This window comes from Cyprinus carpio, chromosome A15 (genome assembly GCF_018340385.1).
Source record: "Cyprinus carpio isolate SPL01 chromosome A15, ASM1834038v1, whole genome shotgun sequence".
NCBI lineage: Eukaryota > Metazoa > Chordata > Actinopteri > Cypriniformes > Cyprinidae > Cyprinus > Cyprinus carpio.
In genome coordinates this window covers 18,855,971-18,879,338 of record NC_056586.1, presented here as the reverse complement: position 1 = coordinate 18,879,338, position 23,368 = coordinate 18,855,971, and the positions used below count along the sequence as shown (strand labels likewise).

The 23,368-nt window shown below is 38.6% G+C and overlaps 1 protein-coding gene across 1 annotated transcript; it reads left to right on the top strand.

Moving 5' to 3' along the window:
• Positions 1-16,407, top strand: LOC109084108 (olfactory receptor 52E8-like). The gene is made up of 2 exons (XM_042771360.1): positions 1-755; positions 15,375-16,407. Exons 1-2 carry the CDS (start codon positions 495-497, stop codon positions 16,380-16,382), a joined length of 1,269 nt encoding a protein of 422 aa, XP_042627294.1. The 5' UTR covers positions 1-494; the 3' UTR covers positions 16,383-16,407.
• Positions 16,408-23,368: the final 6,961 nt, after the last annotated feature.

Genomic DNA, 23,368 nt, shown 5'->3' with positions numbered 1-23,368 from the left:
GCGACTTACCTAAAAATGTATTTGCAACACTTACTGTGCCGCTAGCGCGAGAGCTTGAGGCCCGGCTGCACGATGACGCTGCGGCCGGATGAGCCACGGTAAAAGGTTGAGTGGAAGCGGGAAGCCAGTGGGGCTTTGCTGCGGTAAGATCGGGGGCGCTGCCCAGGCTCGTTGGCAGCCAGCCGCTGCGAGCCCGCGCTTAAGGACACCCGTTTTTTATGTGCCGCGGGGCAATGGAGGTGTCGAGCGAGGCGAGTTCGGGGCCTTGCGAGTTTTGCCCGATATATTGGTCGCCCTGTTGTTGTGGATTTAGGAGTGAGGTTTGGCGGATTGCTGGGAGACTAATAACTTAAATCGTACGGATCCGCTTTGTTTACCTTCGCGAGGACGGAGCGTCGGAATTAATCGCCGTTTGCCTCGGGATTACGTGCGGTCCACTTCCGATTGGAGGAATTGTAGGCACAGCCTAAAGATAAAAGGACACCGGGGGGGAAATGGACGTGACGCCGGTAGATGCGAGGTTAAGCCTCGGCGTCGTGGGCAGCGTGTGCTGGTCGAGCAGAGCAGCGGCTGCAATAGAGCTCGGAGCTCGCGGCGGTGTCTGGCGGAGAAGAAGTGATTCTGGGCCCGGCAGATTGGCCAGAGAACTGAAACATCCCCAATATAGACCTCGTCTTCTAAATGAGAAACGCCGAGTCTGCCATATAATGGCAAAAGGTGCAAACCGAATGCTGATAAACCGTCAATGGACAGGGGTAAGTCAGCTGTATTTATACCCTAGTGTTGATTATCTTAAGTGAGCTCCACCTGTGCTAATTAGGCTAAGTATCTGACGTGCTACTCCCGAACCTTGTTAATGAAACATCATTTCTGTGGAAATTTGTAGAATGCTGGACAAAATTATTGTCGACTTTGTTTGGAATTTTAAAACTCACTTAATTAAAAAAAGTGTTATGTTAGCTGATCGGGCTATGGGGGGTTTGAGTTAGTGGATTTTTCTACTCTTAATAATTTGTTTAAAGTTAAATGGATAAAAACATTTTTAAACAACCCCACATCCTACTGGAATTTTATTCCAAATCATATATTTAATTCTGCTGGAGGTTTATATTTTCTATTACATTGCAACTTTGACATCTCTAAAATACCTTTATCTTGTTTTCATAAACAGGCTTTAATAAGTTGGTCACTTATATATAATTATATTTTTGTCTCCACATAGCTACTTTATTTGGAATAATAAAAATATTAGATATAAAAATAAATCTCTTTTTTTTTCACAATTGGTTTGATAAAAATATATTTTTAGTCAGTCAACTTTTAGATGATCGTGGTGTTCTTTTTACTTATGAACAATTTATGCAAGAATTCTCTTTTCCAGTCCCTCCAAGAGAATATGCTATTGTGTTTGGTGCAATTCCTGATTGTATTATACCTTTAGTAAAGTCTGGCCCTAAAGGTTCGTTAGACTCTCCTCTTTTTGACAACACTAACTTATTTGTTGACCAAAGTCTTCTCAATACCATGTCAAACAAAGACATTCGTTCAATTATTAATAGATCTCAGATTTCTTTACCTGCTTGAGTGAGTTTTTGAAATAACATATTTAGTGATATAGAATGGGAAGAGTTTTGGCTTCTTTGACAAAAACTCTTATCTAATAAAGTTGTTGAAGTCTCTATTAAAATTATCGATAATTGTTATCCAATAAATTATAAGCTTGCTAATTTTAACAACAGTATTTCACCCAATTGCTCCTTTTGCCTTCAGTATGAAGAAACGATCAATCACTTGTTTTGGGACTGTACTTACTGTAAAGTCTTCTGGATAGATTTTTTTCAACTTTGTTAAAAAATATTTATATCCAAACTTTTGTATAACCCCAAAAATTGGTTATTCTTTGAATTTAGACCCTTCTCACTGTAAATTTATTATTAATTTATTGCTTTATCGTGCTAAATTTTACATTCGTAAGTGTAAATTTTCAAAGAAAACTCCCTACTTTTTTATTTTCAGGAAAGATTTTGATGTTTATGTAAACTATTTAAGAAACTCTAATAATTCTATTGCATGTAAGACTCTTTCATGGTGTAAGTCTTATAAGCTAACAAAGTTTGCTTTTGGAGTATTGTTTGTACTCTTACTTTGTATCTCTTACTTTGTATCTTTTGTTCTTACTTTGTCTTTGTAATTTTATTTGTTGTTCTTCTATTGCATAATAATAATAAAAAAAATAAATAAAATAAAAATAAAAAACAGGTACTGTACCCAGTGGAAAACCCTCCAAAAGTGAACTGTACCAAAGTGTACCTTGCTGTACAATGCAGTGGGAAACCGCCATTAGAAAGGTTACCCCTAAATAAATGAGATAATAACAAAAATTAAGATTTAATATGTGACCTTCTTTCTCAGTAAACAGGATTACCTTAAGCATCGATAAATTCATACCTTAGTCCATGTTTAGATTTTATTCTTTATTATACAGCAAATACAGAAATAACAATAAGTTGAGACATCGCAACAGAGAGAAAATAAAAAGAACCTTATGAGCAGATCTCAAGCATACTTTTGTGAAAATGGATCCTTGGTTTGCATTATTTGAATTATATGAACATGATATGAACAAACATGACAGTTAACAGCATTTGGGTGTATGAAACCTTAGGGTAACATGAAATATGTCAGCATAATACTGACTGCTCACAAAAAAATAATTCAAATATCTTGTACAATTGTCTGTCTATTTTATTGCTTTATCTTCGGGTCAGTAATTAAGAACACAGTACATACACACTCTCAAAATCAGATAGATTCAATCATAAATAAATAAACTTCAAATCACTGCTGTTCACCAACATACATTATGTCTCAAACGCTAGTTCATGTTAATTGTGTATCAGAGTAAATTTAACTATTTTCTGCTCATACACTTTTATTTTCCACATAATGAATTTAAAAATATTTATGGGAAAAAAAATATATATTTAATTTTTTTATTGTTGGTTTTTTTGTTGATAATGGTGGAAGAAATTATTTAATTGTTGTAGTTTTTTTGAAATGTTCTTTCTAATTGGCACAATTCTGTTTTTAAGCACTTTTCGAATTAAGACTCTGATTTCAGCTGTGTTTAAAACATAAATAATGGGATTTAACATTGGCGGAAGAGTAAATGAAAGAGATACACTGATGATTCTGGCATTGGGAGTGAGAGAAGTAATTGCTGAAGCAATAAAAAGGCATATTACAGGAAGAAAGAATATTCCGACCAACAAAAGGTGGGAAACACAGGTCTTCAGTGCTTTTAAACGTGCTTCCCAAGTTGTAATTTTACTTAAGGCAAAAAAAATGCCCATATATGACATGACTATAATGCAGAATGGTGCTATAAGGAGCAAAGCAGCAGTGAGGTTTGCTAAAAATACATTAATGCTATTGTTGTTGCATGCCAACCTCATCACTGGTCCATAGTCACAAAAAAAATTATGTACCACATTAGATTTACAGATTGAAAGTCTGGTCATCAAAGATACTGTCAGGGCCACAAGAGAAGTGTTAAATGCCCATACTACTAAAAACACTAAAGACATGACAGTATTATTTAGTATTGCATGATATCTCAATGGCAGGCAAATTGCAATGAAGCGATCAAGTGCAAGAACAACAAGAGTGACACTTTGCAAAGTAATAAAGAAGTTCACAAAAAACATGTTTGCCAAACAAGCATTGTAGGAGATGTACTGTGAGTCAGAAAAAAAAAGTTTTCATCATGTTAGGAATCACTGCATTAGTTTCACCAATATCAGCCAAGGCCAAATTAAATACACCAATGTACTTTGGACTGTGCAGGCTTTATTTCAAGAGCAATAATGAGAAGCACTATAGAGTTCCCAATCACAGCAATAAAATATGTGATAAATAAAAAGATATAGTAATAACTGCTGTACGGTATACCTGAAAGTCCAATAATAAAAAAGTATTCAGGGCGAACAATGGACATATTCTGAACAAAACTTGCATTTAAAGTACTCATGGCAGATTTGTGTTTGATGTTTTAAAAAAATCTGAAAATAGACCATGAAGACTTAAAGTTTAGGCAAGTCACAAAAATGTCATCTTACTCTTCTAACAACTATTTTCAAATGCTGAAATGATACCTTTATGTAAAGTTTCTGCATAATATTTTAATCACAAACCTGTATACATAAAGTTTTAGAGCCAGAGCAAACGATGACTGTCAGTGTCTGAACACTTGTGAGCTGCTTCGAATATTACACCACTGAAAATGCTTATCCTTATTCTCTTATGTTGCAAAGATCATTGGGCATTTGCGTCATTGAATCCAAATATATCTTCTGATTCATCTCTTGAGAGCCTTCAGACAAATGATGTAATACTACTTTGCTTATGTAAATGTTCTGGCCACTGCTTTAGCTTTAAAGGTAGACTTAATTGTGTCCTTTTCTCCCCAAAATTATGCCTCTTTGTGAATGTCAAGGTATATTTAGATGATTACTTCATATTTAGAAGTTAAGACAAAATCATAAATTCTACTAATTATCCACTAAATAATATCATCTGATGGGCATTATTAGTTTTCAGCACTATCTCCCTGTGATTTCACATCTGATATTGCTGTTATGACAAAGATTGGCTTCAGATACTTCACTCATATTACTTGATCATTATTCCCTCCCTATTTAGATGATGACCATCTTATGATATTCTGCATTCTGTCTCAGTGCATAACTAACACGATAGTTGTGTCCCAGTTCAGGATCTGCATCCTTTGATCCTTCCGAGGCCGAATGCATCACAGGAGTACAACCCCTTCAGAGAATGCAGAGCCTGAATTGGGACACAGCTACTGAAGCATTTCTACATCAAAAATGAAGCTAATAGTGATCAGTCTATTCAAGATCAGCATGAGTCTATTAATAATTTGATTTCTACATTTTCGCAAAAACTCACATTATAATCAATGACACAGTTCCTGTTGCATGCACACTCTCTTAAGTAGCCAAGATCGCTAGTGTGGGTATTTGAACAGGCCCACTCCATTCTCATTAGATTGCATTAAAAATGCAAAAAGAATATACATAACGGTTTTATGTAAAGAAATACAAAGTAATTGTGTAGATACAATAATATTGTACACACTTGGATTGAAAGTTATAATGTACATTGTTTAGTCAAGCCCCCGGACCACATAAACTGGAGCAAACGCAATTGAATATGTTCAGGTATGCGTCTCATTATTCTATTCAAAATATCGATAACCACTCATTGATTTTGCACTCCAGAGAAAATTTTAGAAATTACTGTCATTGTAACAGAATTTTATTATAATCATAAACAGTGGTCAAATATCAAAGCTGTCCAGTCCAATGATACACAGTTCCCTATCTGTCGGTCACTACGAGTTATGTCGAACGACATATGGGGTCTCATTTGGGAGGCCAATCATCTCTGAGTTTAAGAGAAAATGCCATTGAAAATTGGCTAGTGGATTTTACATACCTGAGCCACTCCCCGTGCCTACGGGTATAAATAGGTGACAGGTGCATCCACTCATTCAGATTTTTGCTTGGGAGCCGAGTAGTTGATGAGATATAGTCACTACAAAGCCATTCATCTTTGTGTTTCTGGAGAGCTGTTCCTGGTCAGCGTGACGGCACAGTACAGCGGTATCCCAGCAGCGGTGAGTCCCCTGGGCGCTTCGGCTAAAAGAGCAGTTTCTAAAAGAGCAAATCACGGACGATTCGCGTCTTTTTCAAGATGCCGTTTCGTCCGTGTCCTTCTGGATGCGGTCGTTTCCTGTCTGCGGTTGATGGTCACGAGTGCTGTCTGCAGTGTCTGGGCATCCAACATGCTGAGGCAGCGCTCGTGGATGACTCATGCGTCTATTGTGGACGTATGAGCATGGCATCGCTGTGATCGGTACTCTCACTCCTCAAGGGGAGTGCAGCAGACCCCTCTGTCGCCACCCGTCCTGGTTTCTCTGGCTCGAGCAGGGGACCGCCGGCTGGCACTCTGGGAGATCTGAGGGTGACAGTGAGAGCTTCTCCACCGGGCCACGCCCCACGGACCTCCCACTCCTCCCGCAGTGCATGTCCCGTGCAGCTGCCAATTCATTCTGCTGGGCCGTTTCACGGCGGCCCCAGCGTGTCTTTCGATGTGCCGCCCGAGGATCAGATGTCGATTGCTGCATCGGGGGATGGGCTATCAGCCTCTGAGGATGAGGATTCGGTGGGGCTGCCCCCCTCGGGTGTTGTCGCTGCTGCCGAATCTGACTTTGAGTTGTCGGCCATGCTTGCCCGGGCAGCCGTGAGCATCAGGCTGGAGGTGACCACACAGCGCTCGCGGCTGGATGATTGGTTTCTCGGCGCGGAGCGCAGCTCACAACCTTCTTTTTGTTCTGCCGCTGGTCCAACGAGCAATTTCCCTTTTCTCCGAGTTGCAAGGCTCGTGGGTCGACAATGAGCAGCGCACTGCCTCCTCATTCTCACCCACGATGCCCCCTTTCGCCAGTGGTCAAGAGGTCGCGGTTCGGAGAGTCAATGCCTCTCCACGCGTCTCTGGCCAGTTTCTCTGGGAACACGGGGAGTTTTGCTGTGATGACTCAGAACGCGACGCCTTCTGGGCCATCTGACACAACTCCCCATTGCTGCACCACAGCTGGTATGTCGGCTGTCCCTTTGGTGCCACTTGTATAGAGTTTAGGAGCGTGGCTTGCGCTGCCCAACCCATCACGCTGGCTTATTTGGATGGTCCAACTCAGTTACGCGATTCAGTTCGCCCGGTGACCTCCCAAGTTCAATGGCGTTCTTGAGACTTTGGTGGCAGTCCAGGACGCCTCTGTCTTGTGCGAGGAGATTGCTGTCCTGCTGGCGAAGAATGCAGTCAAGCCGGTCCCTCCAGCCGAGATGAGGAGTGGGTTTTTCAACCCTTACTTCATCGTACCCAAGAAAAGCGGTGGCCTTCAACCTATCCTGGATCTGTAAGTCTTGAATCGGGCCCAAGCTCCCGTTCAAGACGTTGACGTAAAGCGTATTATCAAATGCGTCCAAGCCCAGGATTGGTTTTCAGCGATCAACCTGAAGGACGCGTACTTTCATATCTCGATCCTCCCTCGCAACAAACCGTTTCTGCGGTTTGCGTTCGAGAGTCGGGCATGGCAGTACAAAGTTCTCCCCTTTGGGCTCTCCCTGTCCCCCCGTGTCTTCACGAAGGTTGCGGAGGGCGCCCTTGCCCCACTCTGGGAAGTGGGCATCAGGATCCTCAACTCAATCTCGATGACTGGCTCATCATGGCCCGGTCCCGAGAGGAGTTGTGCAATCACAGGGACCTAGTGCTTCAGCACCTCAGTCAGTTGGGGCTTCAGGTCAACTGAGAGAAGAGCAAGCTCTCCCCTGTGCAGAGAATCTCTTATCTCGGTATGGAGTTAGACTCGGTGAGACACTGACACTGTGCAAGGTCAGGGAGGATGAGAAACAGGTCCTGTTGGTTGCGCCTTACTGGCCCACCCGGACCTGGTTTTCGGAACTCCTGCTCCTTGTGACAGCCCCTCCCTGGCGCATCCAACCTGAGGAGGGACCTCCTCTCTCAGGGGCTGGACACCATATGGCACCCGCGTCAAGATCTTTGGAACCTCCACGTGTGGCTTCTGGACGGGACGCGGCAGACCTAAGTGATCTGCCACTGGCGGTGATAGACACTATCACTCAGGCTAGAGCCCCCTCCACGAGGCAGGCCTATGCTTTGAAGTGGAGTCTGTTCACGAATTGGTGTTCTTCTCATCGAGAAGACCCTCGGAGATGCTCGGTTGGAGTCGTGCTTTCTTTCCTGCAAGAAAGGTTGGAGTGTAGGCTGTTGCCCTCCACCTTGAAAGTGTATGTGGCTGCCATTGCAGCCAATCACGATGCAGTGGACGGCCAGTCCCTGGGGAAGCATGATTTGATCGTCTTGTTTCTGAGGGGTGCCAGAAGGTTAAATCCTCCTAGGACACCCCTGATACCCTCCTGGGACCTCTCTATTGTTCTGGCTGGACATCAAAGGGGTCCCTTTGAGCCGCTGGATTCAGTCGAGCTCAAGTTCCTGTCTTTCAAGACAGCGCTCCTGGTCGCGCTCACTTCCATCAAGAGGGGCGGGGACCTCCGAGCATTTTCAGTAAGTGAAGAGTGCCTTGTGTTTGGGCTGGCCTACTCTCACGTTGTCTTGAGACCCCGGCCTGGATACGTGCCCAAGGTTCCTATCACTCCCTTCTGAGACCAGGTGGTGAACCTGCAAGCACTGCCCCTGGAGGAGGCAGATCCAGCCTTGACGTTGATGTGTCCCGTAAGAGCACTTTGCATAAACGTGGACCGCACCCAGAGTTTCAGAAGCTCTGAGCAGCTTCTGGTCTGCTTTGGAGGTCAGCAGAAAAGGAAGGCTGTCTCCAAGCAGAGGTTGGCCCACTGGGTAGTGGATGCCATCGCCTTGGCGTACCATTCCCAAGGCGAGCCGTGCCCCCTGGGGGTGAGGGCTCACTCACCATGGAGTGTGGCCTCCTCCCATGCGCTGGTGCACGGCGCCTCTCTGGCAGACATCTGTTGAGCTGCGGGCTGGGCAACACCTAACACCTTCGCGAGGTTTTACAACCTTTGTGTAGAGCCAGTTTCTTCACGTGTGTTGAGTAACATGTAATTGGTGGGAAGGACTGGCTCGGTGTCATGCTTGCTGCGCCATTCCCCCTAACACAGGGATGCGAGCGCCTTTCTTCTCCCAGTAGAGTTCCCGGTCAGCCCTTGTACTGGGCTAGGTGTCCATATGGCTTGATTCCCTACAGGTAATCCCATATGTGTATTCTTCCATGGTAAGGTTTCCCTCTTGGTAAACTCTAGGTAGGACCTGCCTCAGAGACCCATTCCATATCTAGTACTGCCCCCTGGGTCAGTCCATATCAATATCTCCACATGTCACCTCCCTATGGGTAGGATGTGGTCTCCGTAGCGACCTTTTCCTAAGGCTTGTTTCCCCATTGTTCTGCCAAGCACAAATAGGAAAGATTTGAAGCAATCTTTCACTGAAGGTTGAAATCCCTTCCAAAAACTTTTTGTGGATGGAACAGCAGCATGGCCTTCTCCAGCAGCGATGTAATCACCCTTTTGGCCCCCTTTTGGTACCAAGGTCAGTGGATTTGCGCTGGGGCTTAGGTTACGACCTTAAGCATAGCTTTTGTGACACGCCGCAGCTTGTCGACAATTGCAGCGACACAGGGTTGTGACGGTGTTCAGGTTGTGGCGTTTTCCATGGGACCCCATATGTCGTTCGACATAACTCGTAGTGACCGACAGATAGGGAACATCTCGGTTACGTACATAACCCTCATTCCCTGATGGAGGGAACGGAGACGTTATGTCCCCATGCCACAACCTTGATCCATTCGCTGTTGCTGGGACACATTCTCGGCTCCTCTGCGTAAAACCTGAATGAGTGGATGCACATGTTGCCTATTTATACCCGTAGGCACGGGGAGTGGCTCAGGTATGTAAAATCCACTAGCCAATTTTCATTGGCGTTTTCTCTTAAACTCAGAGATTTGGCATCCCAAGTGAGACCCCATATGTCGTTCGACATAACATCTCCATTCCCTCCATCAGGGAATGAGGGTTACGTACGTAACCAAGACGTTTCTCAAAATCAAATAAGAATTCATAATTATTTATAAATCTTATATTAAAGTGGTCATATGATGCGATTTCAAGTTTTCCTTTGTCTTTGGAGTGTTACTAAAGACTAAAGTCTCAAACCCAAAAAGATATTCTTTATAAAAGTTAAAGGGGTCCTATTATGCTCTTTTACAAGGTCTTGATTTAGTTTTGGGGGTGTACTAGAACAGGCTCTCATACTAGGTTTTTCGAAAAACACATTATTTTTCACTTATTTTATATTATTACAACACCTCTCTCCCCTGTCTGGCATGAATGGCTAGAATAGTTCCTGTATCAAACGAAGGCCCGCCTTCTGAAATATGAAATGCGCTGTGATTGGTTAGCTGGGCCAGTCTGTGTTGTGATTGACAGCACTTCGGTGCCTGGTCGGGAAATGTAATGCCCCTTACCATAGGGCCTGCTGTGAGCTTCAGTGTAAATATTGCATCAAAATCTAAAGAATTTGAGCACAATTTAAACCCAGATGATTGTAACCACTCTAAGCTCGTCTGCCTTGGGAAGGCTAGCATGTCTCTGACACAGTGATAACACTGTGAAAAAAAGTTTTTGAAAAGTGATTTCTGTTAAATAAAATATCTCCTTTTGAACTGGACTTTGAGCTTTGTAACTTTGCAGATCTTTTTTCATGCTCAAACAGCTACATTACAGACTAACTAAAGCTGAAAAAGCATAATAGCACCTCTTTAAGACTCGTCCATGCCCTCCTAAAATGCCTCGTTTAACCCTCTGGAGTCTAAGGGTATTTTTGGGGCCTGGAGAAGTTTTGTCATGCCCTGACATTTGTGCTTTTTTCAGTTTCTTATAAATATCTAAATGGCTAAAGTCTAATGTCACTGTAATCAGCACAAACTAGGCTATAATAATATGTGAGCAGCATGTATGTACATGATTGTGTTTTTGAGAAAAAAAAAAATGTTATGCGTGGTTAGTTAAAAACTAAAAATGTTAAATTACTTGAATAAGGCAATAAAACACATACAGAAAATTGGTTCCCAGGAATTTTGAGAACTGGAGCTTGTAGCCTAGAATTTTTTTTCCTAAATGATGTGAAAATCATCTTGTTTACTCACTTACAGAAAACAAAATATTGATTTAAATTTTCTAAGAGACTTTTTGTTGGTAAAAGTCATATGCGAGTAGGCGTCAACTATCATGAATTCACACCTGAGAAGACAAAGACCTGCATAATGAGCTGCATAATGAGCCATTCAGTCAGCTGTGTCACTGAGAGGGGGATGGGTTACAAGAAAGAATGTGAGGACAAAATAAATGTATATAATTTTATGTTTGTAGTTTATTTAGAATATATTTAATTATCCCACAACATAATTTAATAGTCACTTGTGAGTGCAGTTAAACAGTTTATTAGGAAAAATCAAAGCTGACTTTCAAACTGAATTTTTTGGATCATTACTCCAGTCACACAATCCTTCAGAAATCCTTTTAACAATCTTATTTTCTACAAAAAAACATTTATTGTTATTATTATCATCATCATTATTATTATTATTATTATTATTATTATTATTATTAATGTTGAAAAGAGCTGAGAATTTTTTTTTTAGGTTTTTTAGGGGGGATAAATTGAAAGAACAGCAATGATTGTTACATTTGTTACAGTTACATTTATTGTTACATTTATATTATTTACATCAAGCTTTTGAATGGTATAGTAGTGTATATTGTTATTGAAACTTCATAATATTTCACTTGATTATACATTTAGTCAGGAATTATAGTTTGGAAAAAGTCTTTGGAAAAAGTCTAACTAGTAAAATGTTTACACGTTATGTGAAAACTAGTACAAGTATATAAATAAATACAAACAGACTTACTCATGTTTATGATCTCTGCTGAAAAAAGTGCTTCATTCTTTTTTATGAGGAAATCCAAATCTCAAATCCTCAACCACATCACATCTTTTTGGGGTGAATTATGTCTTATTCCTCTCATCGCGAAGCAAACAGTAAAATAAAAAAAAAACTTGAAGAACAATCTCGCTGCGTTGTCTTCTGTTGTGTGGGCGTATTCAAAAGTCGCGCGCTTCAGTGAAACATTTGAATCTCAAAAGCGCGCTCGGCGCGGGGGCGGGGTCGCATTAGAAGATAATGAAGGGAGACGTGAAAAACGGACATCGCGTTGTTTTCATATGGATTACTTTATCACAGAATATTTGTTTTCAGCAGCACTTGTTTAGTTTAAAAGTAGACATGTCAGGCTTTTTATAGATATCTCTCTCATGTCTCTTCGTTGAGTATTCACTGAGTTACAGTTCATTTTAATGACGCATTTGTAACTGAAGATCAGCGCAGACAAAGGCTGCAGAAGCACTCCTTGTTTGTTATATTTATTTTATAAGTGCACAAAGTTTTGTTGTTATTATGTCTGTATACAAAAAAAGTAGACCCTTTACAGATTCGATTGATGTATTGCTCTTATCTGTACGATCAAAACTGAAAGTGTAATTTAAGTTCTTTTCGGGGCTATCAGGAGAAAATACCCCAAAACGCGTATACACGTTAATCGACTCCAGAGGGTTAAAAATGCCCCCACATGTTTACGTCACGATGTGGGAAGATTTGCATTACACCGTCCAAATGTTCTCGTAAAGAAGGCGTAACTTTATTGTAGCTGCCACCGCCGCAGTCATGTTGTGAAGACAAAAATACTTTGTTTGGCCTTCCAAAAGAGGACACGACTAGAAATCAGTGGTTAAGTTGTATTTACAACACTGTTCCAGAACCGTTCAACCCAAATATTCAGATGTGTGCAGCACGTTTTTTGGAGGACTGTTTCCTGATCCTGGGAGAGTAGACTACAATGCTGTCTGTTCTGACTCACAGTCTGTAAGTATGTTTACATATTTAAAGAATTTGCCACTGATAATTCAAACACGAGTTTTGAGCAGTGTAGGGTAGCGCTTGTTGTTTGTCATTTCTCCGATCACAAATCCAGATAGGATTTTATGTTTGGCGCAATGCGATGCGATGCAAAGCAACGTGTAAAAAGACAGTATAAGTCATTATAATCAGTAATTATGTCCCCACTGGATGCAACAAATGCCTCATTTGTAATGGGTTTTATTGGTTTTGTCTTGGTGCTCCCGGGAGACAGCATCATGTATGGTAAGGGGCGTATCATTTCCGTCACACACTTGAGGTATTTGGCCAATCACAACACACTGGATAGCTGGCCAACCAGAGCACCTCGCTTTTCAAAACGATATGCTTTGTAAAAATCGACGCGTTTCAGAAATGAGGGGCATAGAGGAGAAACAATAATGTACATTATGTGGAAAATAATGTGTTTTTTGAAACTTAAATCGCATAAAAACATTTCATTACCCCAAGTGCACAAAATAATGTTCTTTTTAGCAACATCATATGACCCCTTTAACAGCTGCTAGAAATAGCTTTACAGGTTTCATAGCCTATATAGGCCCACTGTGTTTCACCAAAACATTTGTTACAAAAAACTAAAAATGACTGTAGATGTGTATTATAATTTTTATTAAAGTATGTTACAAAAATGACATTTTGATGATCTATTTATAAAGAAAAAATAATTCCAGGACAGCTTTAAGAGATTAAATCTTTCAGGCCAAATTGAATGAAATGAGAATAAGTGGTGATAAAACCAGAGGAATTCAACACCAATGCATGTGCACACCCTCACATCTTTGTATGCATTAGTGCTGACTTCCTCTAGTTTTATTGTGCAACTATTACACCAAAAGACATAACAAGTGAAGAAAATACAAAGTGTTAATAAAGTAGTTTTTAATGACACAGAGCAATTGCCCTTCTAAACAAAACTTTTTAATGATGTTTTGATCTACACTACTCAAGGTGATGGGAGACAGGATTTTCCCAGGTGTCAGAGCTGTTTGTACATGGTCTTTTGTGCATCAACACATACAGTAATTAGTCATCTGTTATGAGTGCTGCTCATCAACAGCTTAAGTTTGACAAAACAGAGTTATTCTGAGACATAAACACTCTTAATCTTTCAATCAAAGATTATGCACACTTGCTGAAAGTTTCACAACAAAAACAGAAACTTTTTTGTACAGTAGTGGAGAATGTATCATTCATTAATGATTTAATCCTTTTTGATAGTAAAGGTCAGCACCAACATACTGCAATACATATGAATATGCGTTATGTAATTATATTTTACTACAAAAAATGCCTTTCCTTGGTCAATTAATTAAAATCAAATGAATGTTTCATTATATTACATATCTCAGGAAACAATTATTACAGTCTAGAGGGAATAATTAAGAACTATTATGTTGTGTTGTGTTGTAGCAGTGTGCAAACGATTAGATGTATTAATTCCATTATTAAGAACTATTATGCCATTAAAATCAGAACTTTATATAATACATTAAAGTTTAAGCAGAAAGAGTTTAAATTTTATCCACTGATACATGAGCTTTATATGTCACACAGTGCAGACTGAGAAACACACAACGACATGATGAATGCGGTCTGAGAAAAACACAAACAGTGCGGTCTGAGAAACACACAACGAAGATGAATGCAAACAGTCTTTAGTATAAACCACACAGAAGGTAGGCAATAACACACACAAATTATATTTGAGCTTGATGAGGGACAGACAGGTGAGGAGGATATACTAATAATGACATAACGAAGACAGGAACATAACCAAATATGGGCAGAAGGAACTAACTAATAAAAGAGAGACAGAAACATGAGGGATGAAAACACAACAAAACATCCAAAGGGTTGTGACAATGAGATGGTGTAAGAGTATTTCATTCTAAATTATTTCAAAGGTTTGTTATAATTATAATCTGTTAGTAGGATTGGATTCTAAATTATTTTAATAATATTATTTAAGGATGGGATATGTATGATATACTTTTTGTTTAAGCATCAGAATTTAAATTTACTGTATATCCATTGATTATTGAGATGTTTTTTGTATTTGTTTGTGTGAATTATCTGTGTGTTTGCATTTGTGTGAATAACTGCATTAATTCATTCAGTTAATGTCCCCTGGATTGTAACAGTATCCTCAGATACTATTAGAACAGTACAGTAATTAATATTAATTGTTTTTAAGTGCCTCCTAAAAGGCTGAGTATTATTTGGTCATATCTAATAATATTTTGGATTTGAACAAGACTAGTTCATTTAGATTGTACTACATGAAGAACATTGTTTTTATTTTTATCTTTTACCTGACAAAACATGTTTTACGGTGGTCCCTTAATGTTCAAGGTTTAATGTTCCTTTCTACTAAAGTGGATATATTAAAATTTTTGACTAATCAAATTGAAATAAGGCAGATGTCCAGAGGAAGACTCAGTACCAGCTGGCCCTCTGAGCTAATTGTCCAGATAATTGTTTATAACATGCAAGTGTTACATCATTGTTTTGTCAGATTGATCTCAGGAGATTTCTGAGAAAATATATATTTGAATTGAATGACATGGATAGCAGTAGGATAATAGGTCTTTATATTTACAGAGTAATTCAAATTTGGTAACAGACAAAAAAGTCAAAGTCATTATTTACTCTGGCTTTGTAGGTTTATTAAATGTTATGAATTTTCATTAATAGACAATGCTGTGTATTCCTTGAATTTATACAAATGCATTTATTATGTCTTTGTGGTAATTTCTGTTTTCAGCTTGGAGAAAACACCAATCACAAAGCTGCGATGAGTTCTGTAAGCGAAAGTTTTTCTGAGAATAACTCCATTGTTCATCCTGAATATTTTTTCATCACTGGACTTTCAGGTATACCATACAGCACTTATTACTATATTTTCTTATTTTTCCTTTATATTATTGCTGTAATTGGGAACTCTGTAGTGCTCTTTATTATAGCTGTTGACCAAAACCTGCACAGTCCAAAGTACTTTGGTATGTTTTACTTGGCCCTGGCTGACTTTGGTGAAACTAATGCACTGATTCCAAACATCATGAAAATTTTTGTTTTTGATTCACAGTACATCTCCTTCAATGCTTGTTTGGCCAACATGTTTTTTGTTCACTTCTTTAGTACTATGCAGAGCGTCACTCTTGTTGTTCTGGCATATGATCGCTTCATTGCAATTTGTTTCCCATTAAGATATCATGCCATAGTAAATAATACTGTTATGTCTTTAGTGTTTTTAGTATTATGGACATTTAACGGTTGTCTGGTTGCCCTTGTGGTGTCTTTGATCAAACGACTTTCATTCTGTAAAACCAATATGATACCAAGTTATTATTGTGATCATGGACCAGTGTTTAGGTTGGCATGTAATGATGTTAGCATTAATGTTTTCATGGCAAAACTCTGCACAGCTTTATACTTTGTAGCACCATTTCTCATTATAGTCCTGTCATATCTGGGTATTTTTCTTTCCTTAAGTAAAATAACAACTTGGGAAGGACGTTTTAAAGCTCTGAAGACCTGTGTTTATCACCTGTTGTTAGTGGGATCCTTTTTTCTACCCATAATCTGCATATACATGGTTGCATTTGTGATTTATCTCACACCCAATGCCAGAATCATCAGCACATCACTGGCATATTCTGTTCCACCAATGCTAAATCCTATTATTTATGTTTTAAATACAGCTGAAATCAAAGAGTTAATTCGAAAATACCTTAAAAAGAGATCAACACAAATTGAGAGTGTTTCAAACTAACTACATTGATTCTATCTGTTTTCTTAATTATTTAATTAAATTATGTAAAATAAATTTGTAGTAAAATACATTCTCAAAAATCCTTTTAAGAGATTTAGGAATAGATTAATTAAATATACTGGGTTATATACAGTAAGTTTTCTGTTCAGCTGTGCATAAGCATAAGGAGAGACAAGCAGTGATATGCTTTTTTTATTATTGAATATATTTTTTGTTTAGATGTAGACCCACCCAAGTTAGACCTATCTATGTTATGTAACCGACTTATGACCAGTCTTACAGAATAAAATAAATAAATGACTAATTTGGAAGACTAGTCTAAGCCTTTTATGCAACCAGCCACAAACAAATCACCAAGATAAAACTGTTTAACGACCCAAAGGAATTTCCCTTGCATTTTATTCACTAGTGAACAAAATGGATGTAATGCCCATAAAAAGGACTTTGCTCTATCAATTCATAGATAAATGTTTCTATGAATGAACTTATTGTTGATATTGTATTATTACTGTTTTGTAAATTAACTTTTGTATTACGATAGAATTATTAGATAATATAGACTTATTGTTATCATGTTTCAAGTCCAAATAATCCTTGTTTGAGTCCATAAACAGTGGTGTATATCAGTTCCTCATAACATGCATTGTGAGATTTTATGTTTTATTAATTTAAGGATAAAAGGCCACAAAACTGGCAGTTTTGATCATGATCATGCAACTCTGATCATGCAAATTAATCAGCTTCCAAATTAAGAAACCTTTTCCCGTTTGAAATTACATCTTTGGCATTGATCAGAACTTGAGAGGAGACCAGGGCCGGAGTGGGACTCATTTTCAGCCCAAGAGTTTCATGCATTAGACTGGCCCTCTTTAGTTCATGGCTGACTATATAAAAATAATGTAATTAAAACCTCATACGTCTGTGATAGTGCACTGTATTCTACAGGCCTTGTAATTCATTGTATTAAAAATATAATGGGTCACTAGTAACACTTGGGCATAGAAAGTTGTTATATTGTAACTAATGTGATGATGTTTGCTTATTCACACACTGTGGTACAACAGCTTAACAGTCACTGTTGTGCACATTGATCATAAACACAGCTAAAAGCTTCCCTACCAGTGGCCATCCTTAATTAAAATTAACATAGGGCACAGTTTTATCATATGCATAATGTTTCAATACAAGCATATCATTCAAATGGAATTTATGCAATTTTTCAAACTTAACCCACAAGGGAAAATCAATCCATGGCAACAGTTTTAAAGTAAACCGATTCCAATGGGGAAAAAAGCAGACTTGACCCTGCATCCAACGCGAGCTGCAGGAGTCAGATTTGATGAAAAAGATGACATGTACAGGGAAAAAGAGGACGTATTGTCACCCTAGCTCACATGTCTCTTACAACTGTTTTTGTTTGTTTGTTTTTTTTGAGCATGTTACTATTGTTGGGGGAGTTATGTCATCATTAGCCTTGTGGGGATGCAAGAAAATAATAAATAAAAAGAGTGGTGCTGCTGTGAGTGCAGGCAGCCTAGGGACAGGATCCATATTTCAACCCAGTGGCATGACACAGACAAAAAAAAACAGACCGGCCCACCAGTAATGCTCCCGGTGCTCCCAATTAGCCAATCCGGGCCTGCTCCAAACCCCGAGCGGAGAAATGTGTTAGCAAGAAGTGGAGACATCCGGTCAGACCACAACACCGCAATCTTGCACCTTCAACTGGCTGTAGCAAACACTATTCACAAGCTATGTATTTCAGTGTTCTGATAAGTAGATGATTGAAGAAAATGCCTATTATTAAGTTAAAGCATATTTTATTAAAAAAGCTTACCTGTTCAACATTAAATATAAAATAACAGGTAATGTTTAGATTTATATTAAGCAAACGGCAAACTTGTTTAAAATCAAAATACCATTTCACAATACCATTTTTTTAATGCAAACGAGAAACAAGAAGGTTGTACACAACCTTACTAAAAAAGAAAGCATGCAAATATTGCGGTTGCTGCAGTTCCTCTGCAGTTGGCTCGTCAATATGAAAGTATCTTTGAGGGGAACTGACTGTCTTCAGAAAGTTCAGAAGGCATTTTCTTTTCATCTTGCATCTGTATAATCAAAGACTATAGAATACCCAAACCGTGTCACTCGTATAGACCAATGTTTTTTGTGGGCAGAGCCTATCTAATGGCAGAAAATTACATGTTTAAAATAGCGGCCTATGGAATATGTCACGATTGCTACAGAGAGGAGCAAGGAACGTGGAGATGAGGGATAATCATAAATAACATGTGGAGCTATGTGGAGACACACATAGCACATCAAGACTTTTAACACTGGAAAAAGGAACATAGGAACACTTTAAATACAGGACTAAACTACAGTAGATAATTAACGAGACACATCTGAACCAAATGAGACAATCACACATGGGAGAAACTGGGTCACAGGGAGCACGTGGGGAGAAAAACACACACAGGCAGTCCATGGGCGTGACAGAAGCCATGGAATAAAAAAGGTAATTCTGAGTTTTTATTTCAAAATTCTGACTTTTTTTCAGGCAATTTCGAGATTATATTTCACAATTCTGATTTATAAAAATATATATAAAAAATAAAAATCAGCTCATCATTCTTTCTTTTCTCCTTGGCTCAGAATCATAAGTTTATAATCCCACACTTCTGGCTTTTTTTCCCTCAGAATGGACAAACTCGCAATTGTTGAGTTAAATCGAGTTATAAAGTTTGAACTAGGAGATATAAACAGCATGTGTGAGAAAAAAGTCAGAATTGTGAGATAAAATAGGTAAATGTTATGTAAAATGTTATAGGTATCTCATGCTATAACTGTAGGGTTAAATTGGTCTATAGTTTTGAATGGGGAAAAATGCAACACTCAGTATGGCTGCTCTATTGAAGAAAGCACCACCTTCAGAGTAAAAGTGCCAATCGCTATAGAGTGGTGGAACTATGATGTCACTATGTAGGCAAAAACCTGGAAGCGAGTTAGCATTTAAGCACTTCCGGTTCCATTGTCCCAGACTCAATGGGTTTTTTGAATGGGAGTTTGGTTAAATCCCCTAAAATAAGGTCCGTGGGTCACACAAGCTCAAGATACTTTCAAGTTTTATTCTGCGACATAAAACATACCAGTTCCATCCAACTCTTAATTTTTTAAAACAGTTAAGTTTTTTAAAAAGACGGTTGCTAACCAGTTGCTAAATTGAACTACAGTGCTGTCAGAGACATTAAACACACCGAACAGTTTATCAATTTACTGTATTTTTCAGTTGTAGTATAATTTATAGTACAATTAATAGTTTCCCACATTTTATATTGTTGTTTGACAATGTTTTTTTGCTTTGTGCCGAAATGCAACACAAGTCTTCAGATGGATGCTCGTTTTATCGCTTTCCTACTGAGGCAGATCTGAATGTGCACCATATACAGGTCCTTCTCAAAAAATTAGCATAGTTCATTATTTTCCATAATGTAATGATAAAAATTAAACTTTCATATATTTTAGATTCATTGCACACCAACTGAAATATTTCAGGTCTTTTATTGTTTTAATACTGATGATTTTGGCATACAGCTCATGAAAACCCAAAATTCCTATCTAAAAAAATTAGCATATCATGAAAAGGTTCTCTAAACCGAGCTATTAACCTAATCATCTGAATCAACTAATTAACTCTAAACACCTGCAAAAGATTCCTGAGGCTTTTTAAAAACTCCCAGCCTGGTTCATTACTCAAAACCGCAATCATGGGTAAGACTGCCGACCTGACTGCTGCCCAGAAGGCCATCATTGACACCCTCAAGCGAGAGGGTAAGACACAGAAAGAAATTTCTGAACGAATAGGCTGTTCCCAGAGTGCTGTATCAAGGCACCTCAGTGGGAAGTCTGTGGGAATGAAAAAAGTGTGGCAAAAAAACGCTGCACAACGAGAAGAGGTGACCTGACCCTGAGGAAGATTGTGGAGAAGGACCGATTCCAGACCTTGGGGGACCTGCGGAAGCAGTGGACTGAGTCTGGAGTAGAAACATCCAGAGCCACCGTGCACAGGCGTGTGCTTTTGAACCAGAAACAGCGGCAGAAGCGCCTGACCTGGGCTACAGAGAAGCAGCACTGGACTGTTGCTCAGTGGTCCAAAGTACTTTTTTCGGATGAAAGCAAATTTTGCATGTCATTCGGAAATCAAGGTGCCAGAGTCTGGAGGAAGACTGGGGAGAAGGAAATGCCAAAATGCCTGAAGTCCAGTGTCAAGTACCCACAGTCAGTGATGGTCTGGGGTGCCATGTCAGCTGCTGGTGTTGGTCCACTGTGTTTTATCAAGGGCAGGGTCAATGCAGCTAGCTATCAGGAGATTTTGGAGCACTTCATGCTTCCATCTGCTGAAAAGCTTTATGGAGATGAAGATTTCGTTTTTTCAGCACGACCTGGCACCTGCTCACAGTGCCAAAACCACTGGTAAATGGTTTACTGACCATGGTATTACTGTGCTCAATTGGCCTGCCAACTCTCCTGACCTGAACCCCATAGAGAATCTGTGGGATATTGTGAAGAGAAAGTTGAGAGACGCAAAACCCAACGCTTAAGGCTGCTATCGAAGCATCCTGGGCCTCCATAACACCTCAGCAGTGCCACAGGCTGATTGCCTCCATGCCACGCCGCGTTGAAGCAGTCATTTCTGCAAAAGGATTCCCGACCAAGTATTGAGTGCATAACTGAACATAATTATTTGAAGGTTGACTTTTTTTTGTATTAAAAACACTTTTCTTTTATTGGTCCGGATGAAATATGCTAATTTTTTGAGATAGGAATTTTGGGTTTTCATGAGCTGTATGCCAAAATCATCAGTATTACAACAATAACAGACCTGAAATATTTCAGTTGGTGTGCAATGAATCTAAAATATATGAAAGTTTAATTTTTATCATTACATTATGGAAAATAATGAACTTTTTCACAATATGCCAATTTTTTGAGAAGGACCTGTAAGGTAAACTTAGTCACAGTGAAAGTGAAACTTTAACGATGCATAGTGCTTAAAGTCATGTTAAAATTAAATGTTTACGGCCACATGAAGATGTTAAAAAGCAGAAAGACTAATTTTTTAGAAGCTGAATAGCTGAAATGTGGTACTTTATTCACTAAAATAAGTGTAATCATACCATATCCAAAATCTCGCTCACTCTGCTGTTATTTAATAGAATAAATGCACTAGAATTTTATTGAATAGTACATGGAGATACGTTTTTAATTAAAATATTCATATTAATCAAGGATTTATTGAATTGTAATGCACCTTGTTTCGAAATACGTGTTTTCATATGTCCTTTAGTTCTGATTATTTAATTTATTAACTATACGATTTTTTTACAAGGTCTCATTTCCATTTTGGTTTGGCTCTAGTTTTGTATTTATTCCAGTTTATATGAAAAGGTTCATGTAGCGTGGGTTAAAATTTATCCACAGGAGTAAATCCTTTACATTAAACATGTTAAAAATAAGTTAAAAAAAGTAGTGGGAAGCATGGTAGTGAGCCAAGGCAAAACAAACTGAAAAGGCAGAATATTTTATCAAGCAATTTGTGAAAAATTATTACTGTGTTTACTTATTTCATGATACTATATAAAGTTTCATCTTTCAATGTTAGTAGTGGGTAAATTCAAATATATATTTTGTTGTTGTTTTGATGCAAAACCATCTGAAGAAACAGTTGACATTCTAAATAAAATAAGGTTATTTCAATATTTTCATGTTTGAACTTGTAATCAAGGTGTCCATTTTTACATGTGCGATTTTATCCTCCTTCTCTCTCGTCTTGTTGTCTGGACTCTGTTTGTAGCTCGCCTGGATTATCGTCTTTCTGTTGGAATACCTGTTTGCCTTGCCCTGTTGGATATTGTTCGCTGGAGACTTATCACATCTGTCCTTGGATTACTCTTTTGTCTCGCCTGTGCCATACCTGTTTGCTGGTGTTTTGACCCTGGCAGTTTCTGAACATTTCTGTTAACAAAGCTTTGGAAATGGATCCGCACATTTACTCTGTTGACTCCGTAATTCTTTTCTATACCCACTGTATGCTAGTTATTTTTTCATTCTTGAAATTCAAAGGCCTATAGCTTTAACTCCAGTGTAATAATAAAAAGTACTTAGTTGTTTAGAATTAAAACAATAACAATGAAATGTACTTAAATGTTTAAAATTAAGACAAAGTGAGAAAATAGAGTTTATTTCCAAAGTCAATTAATTTACATTTCACATTTTCACCTCAACCTCTCATATGCATAAATGCTGTTCACTCTTGACAGCTAGACAATGTTGCATTACAGTTATTAGTATCACATAATAGACTAAAATAATGTTCATCTTTGAATTACTGTAACACAAAGAGCAGTTGTTGTGGAGATTGTTTGCTGACCAATAAAAAATAAAAAAAGATAAGACAACTCAATAAAATGGTGTGTGAATGCTCTACATTGTGTGGCAAAATGGTAGAGTATATCAATTATACCGTATGAACAGCATATAGCTTGTTTGTCCACAGCTGTAAAGCAGAATCACTAAATTAATATAGATCATAATGTAGATCATAAGAAAAAGCACAACCTAAGTGTCAACAAATCAGAACATCAGAATATAACAATACGCTTGGTAGAATTAACACATATTCCAATGTACATTGTAAAGTTTAGCTCCAACAGACATGCCTGTTTTATAGTGATCCTAATGAGCTTGATTAGCTGCTTCAGGTATACTTAATGAGGACGAGAGCTAAGCTTTTATGGAGGGCCCTTCAGGAGCAGGATTGGACATTTTTGGTTGTCTTTTTTGGGGATGGTTTTTAAGCTTTTGTGGATATCTATTAAGGAGTTGTATATTTTTTTTTATAACAAAAATATTTTATGATCTTCCATTTTATTTATTTAATGCTTCCTGTGGGAAGTTCCTAAGAGTCGGAACCATAATGAGTT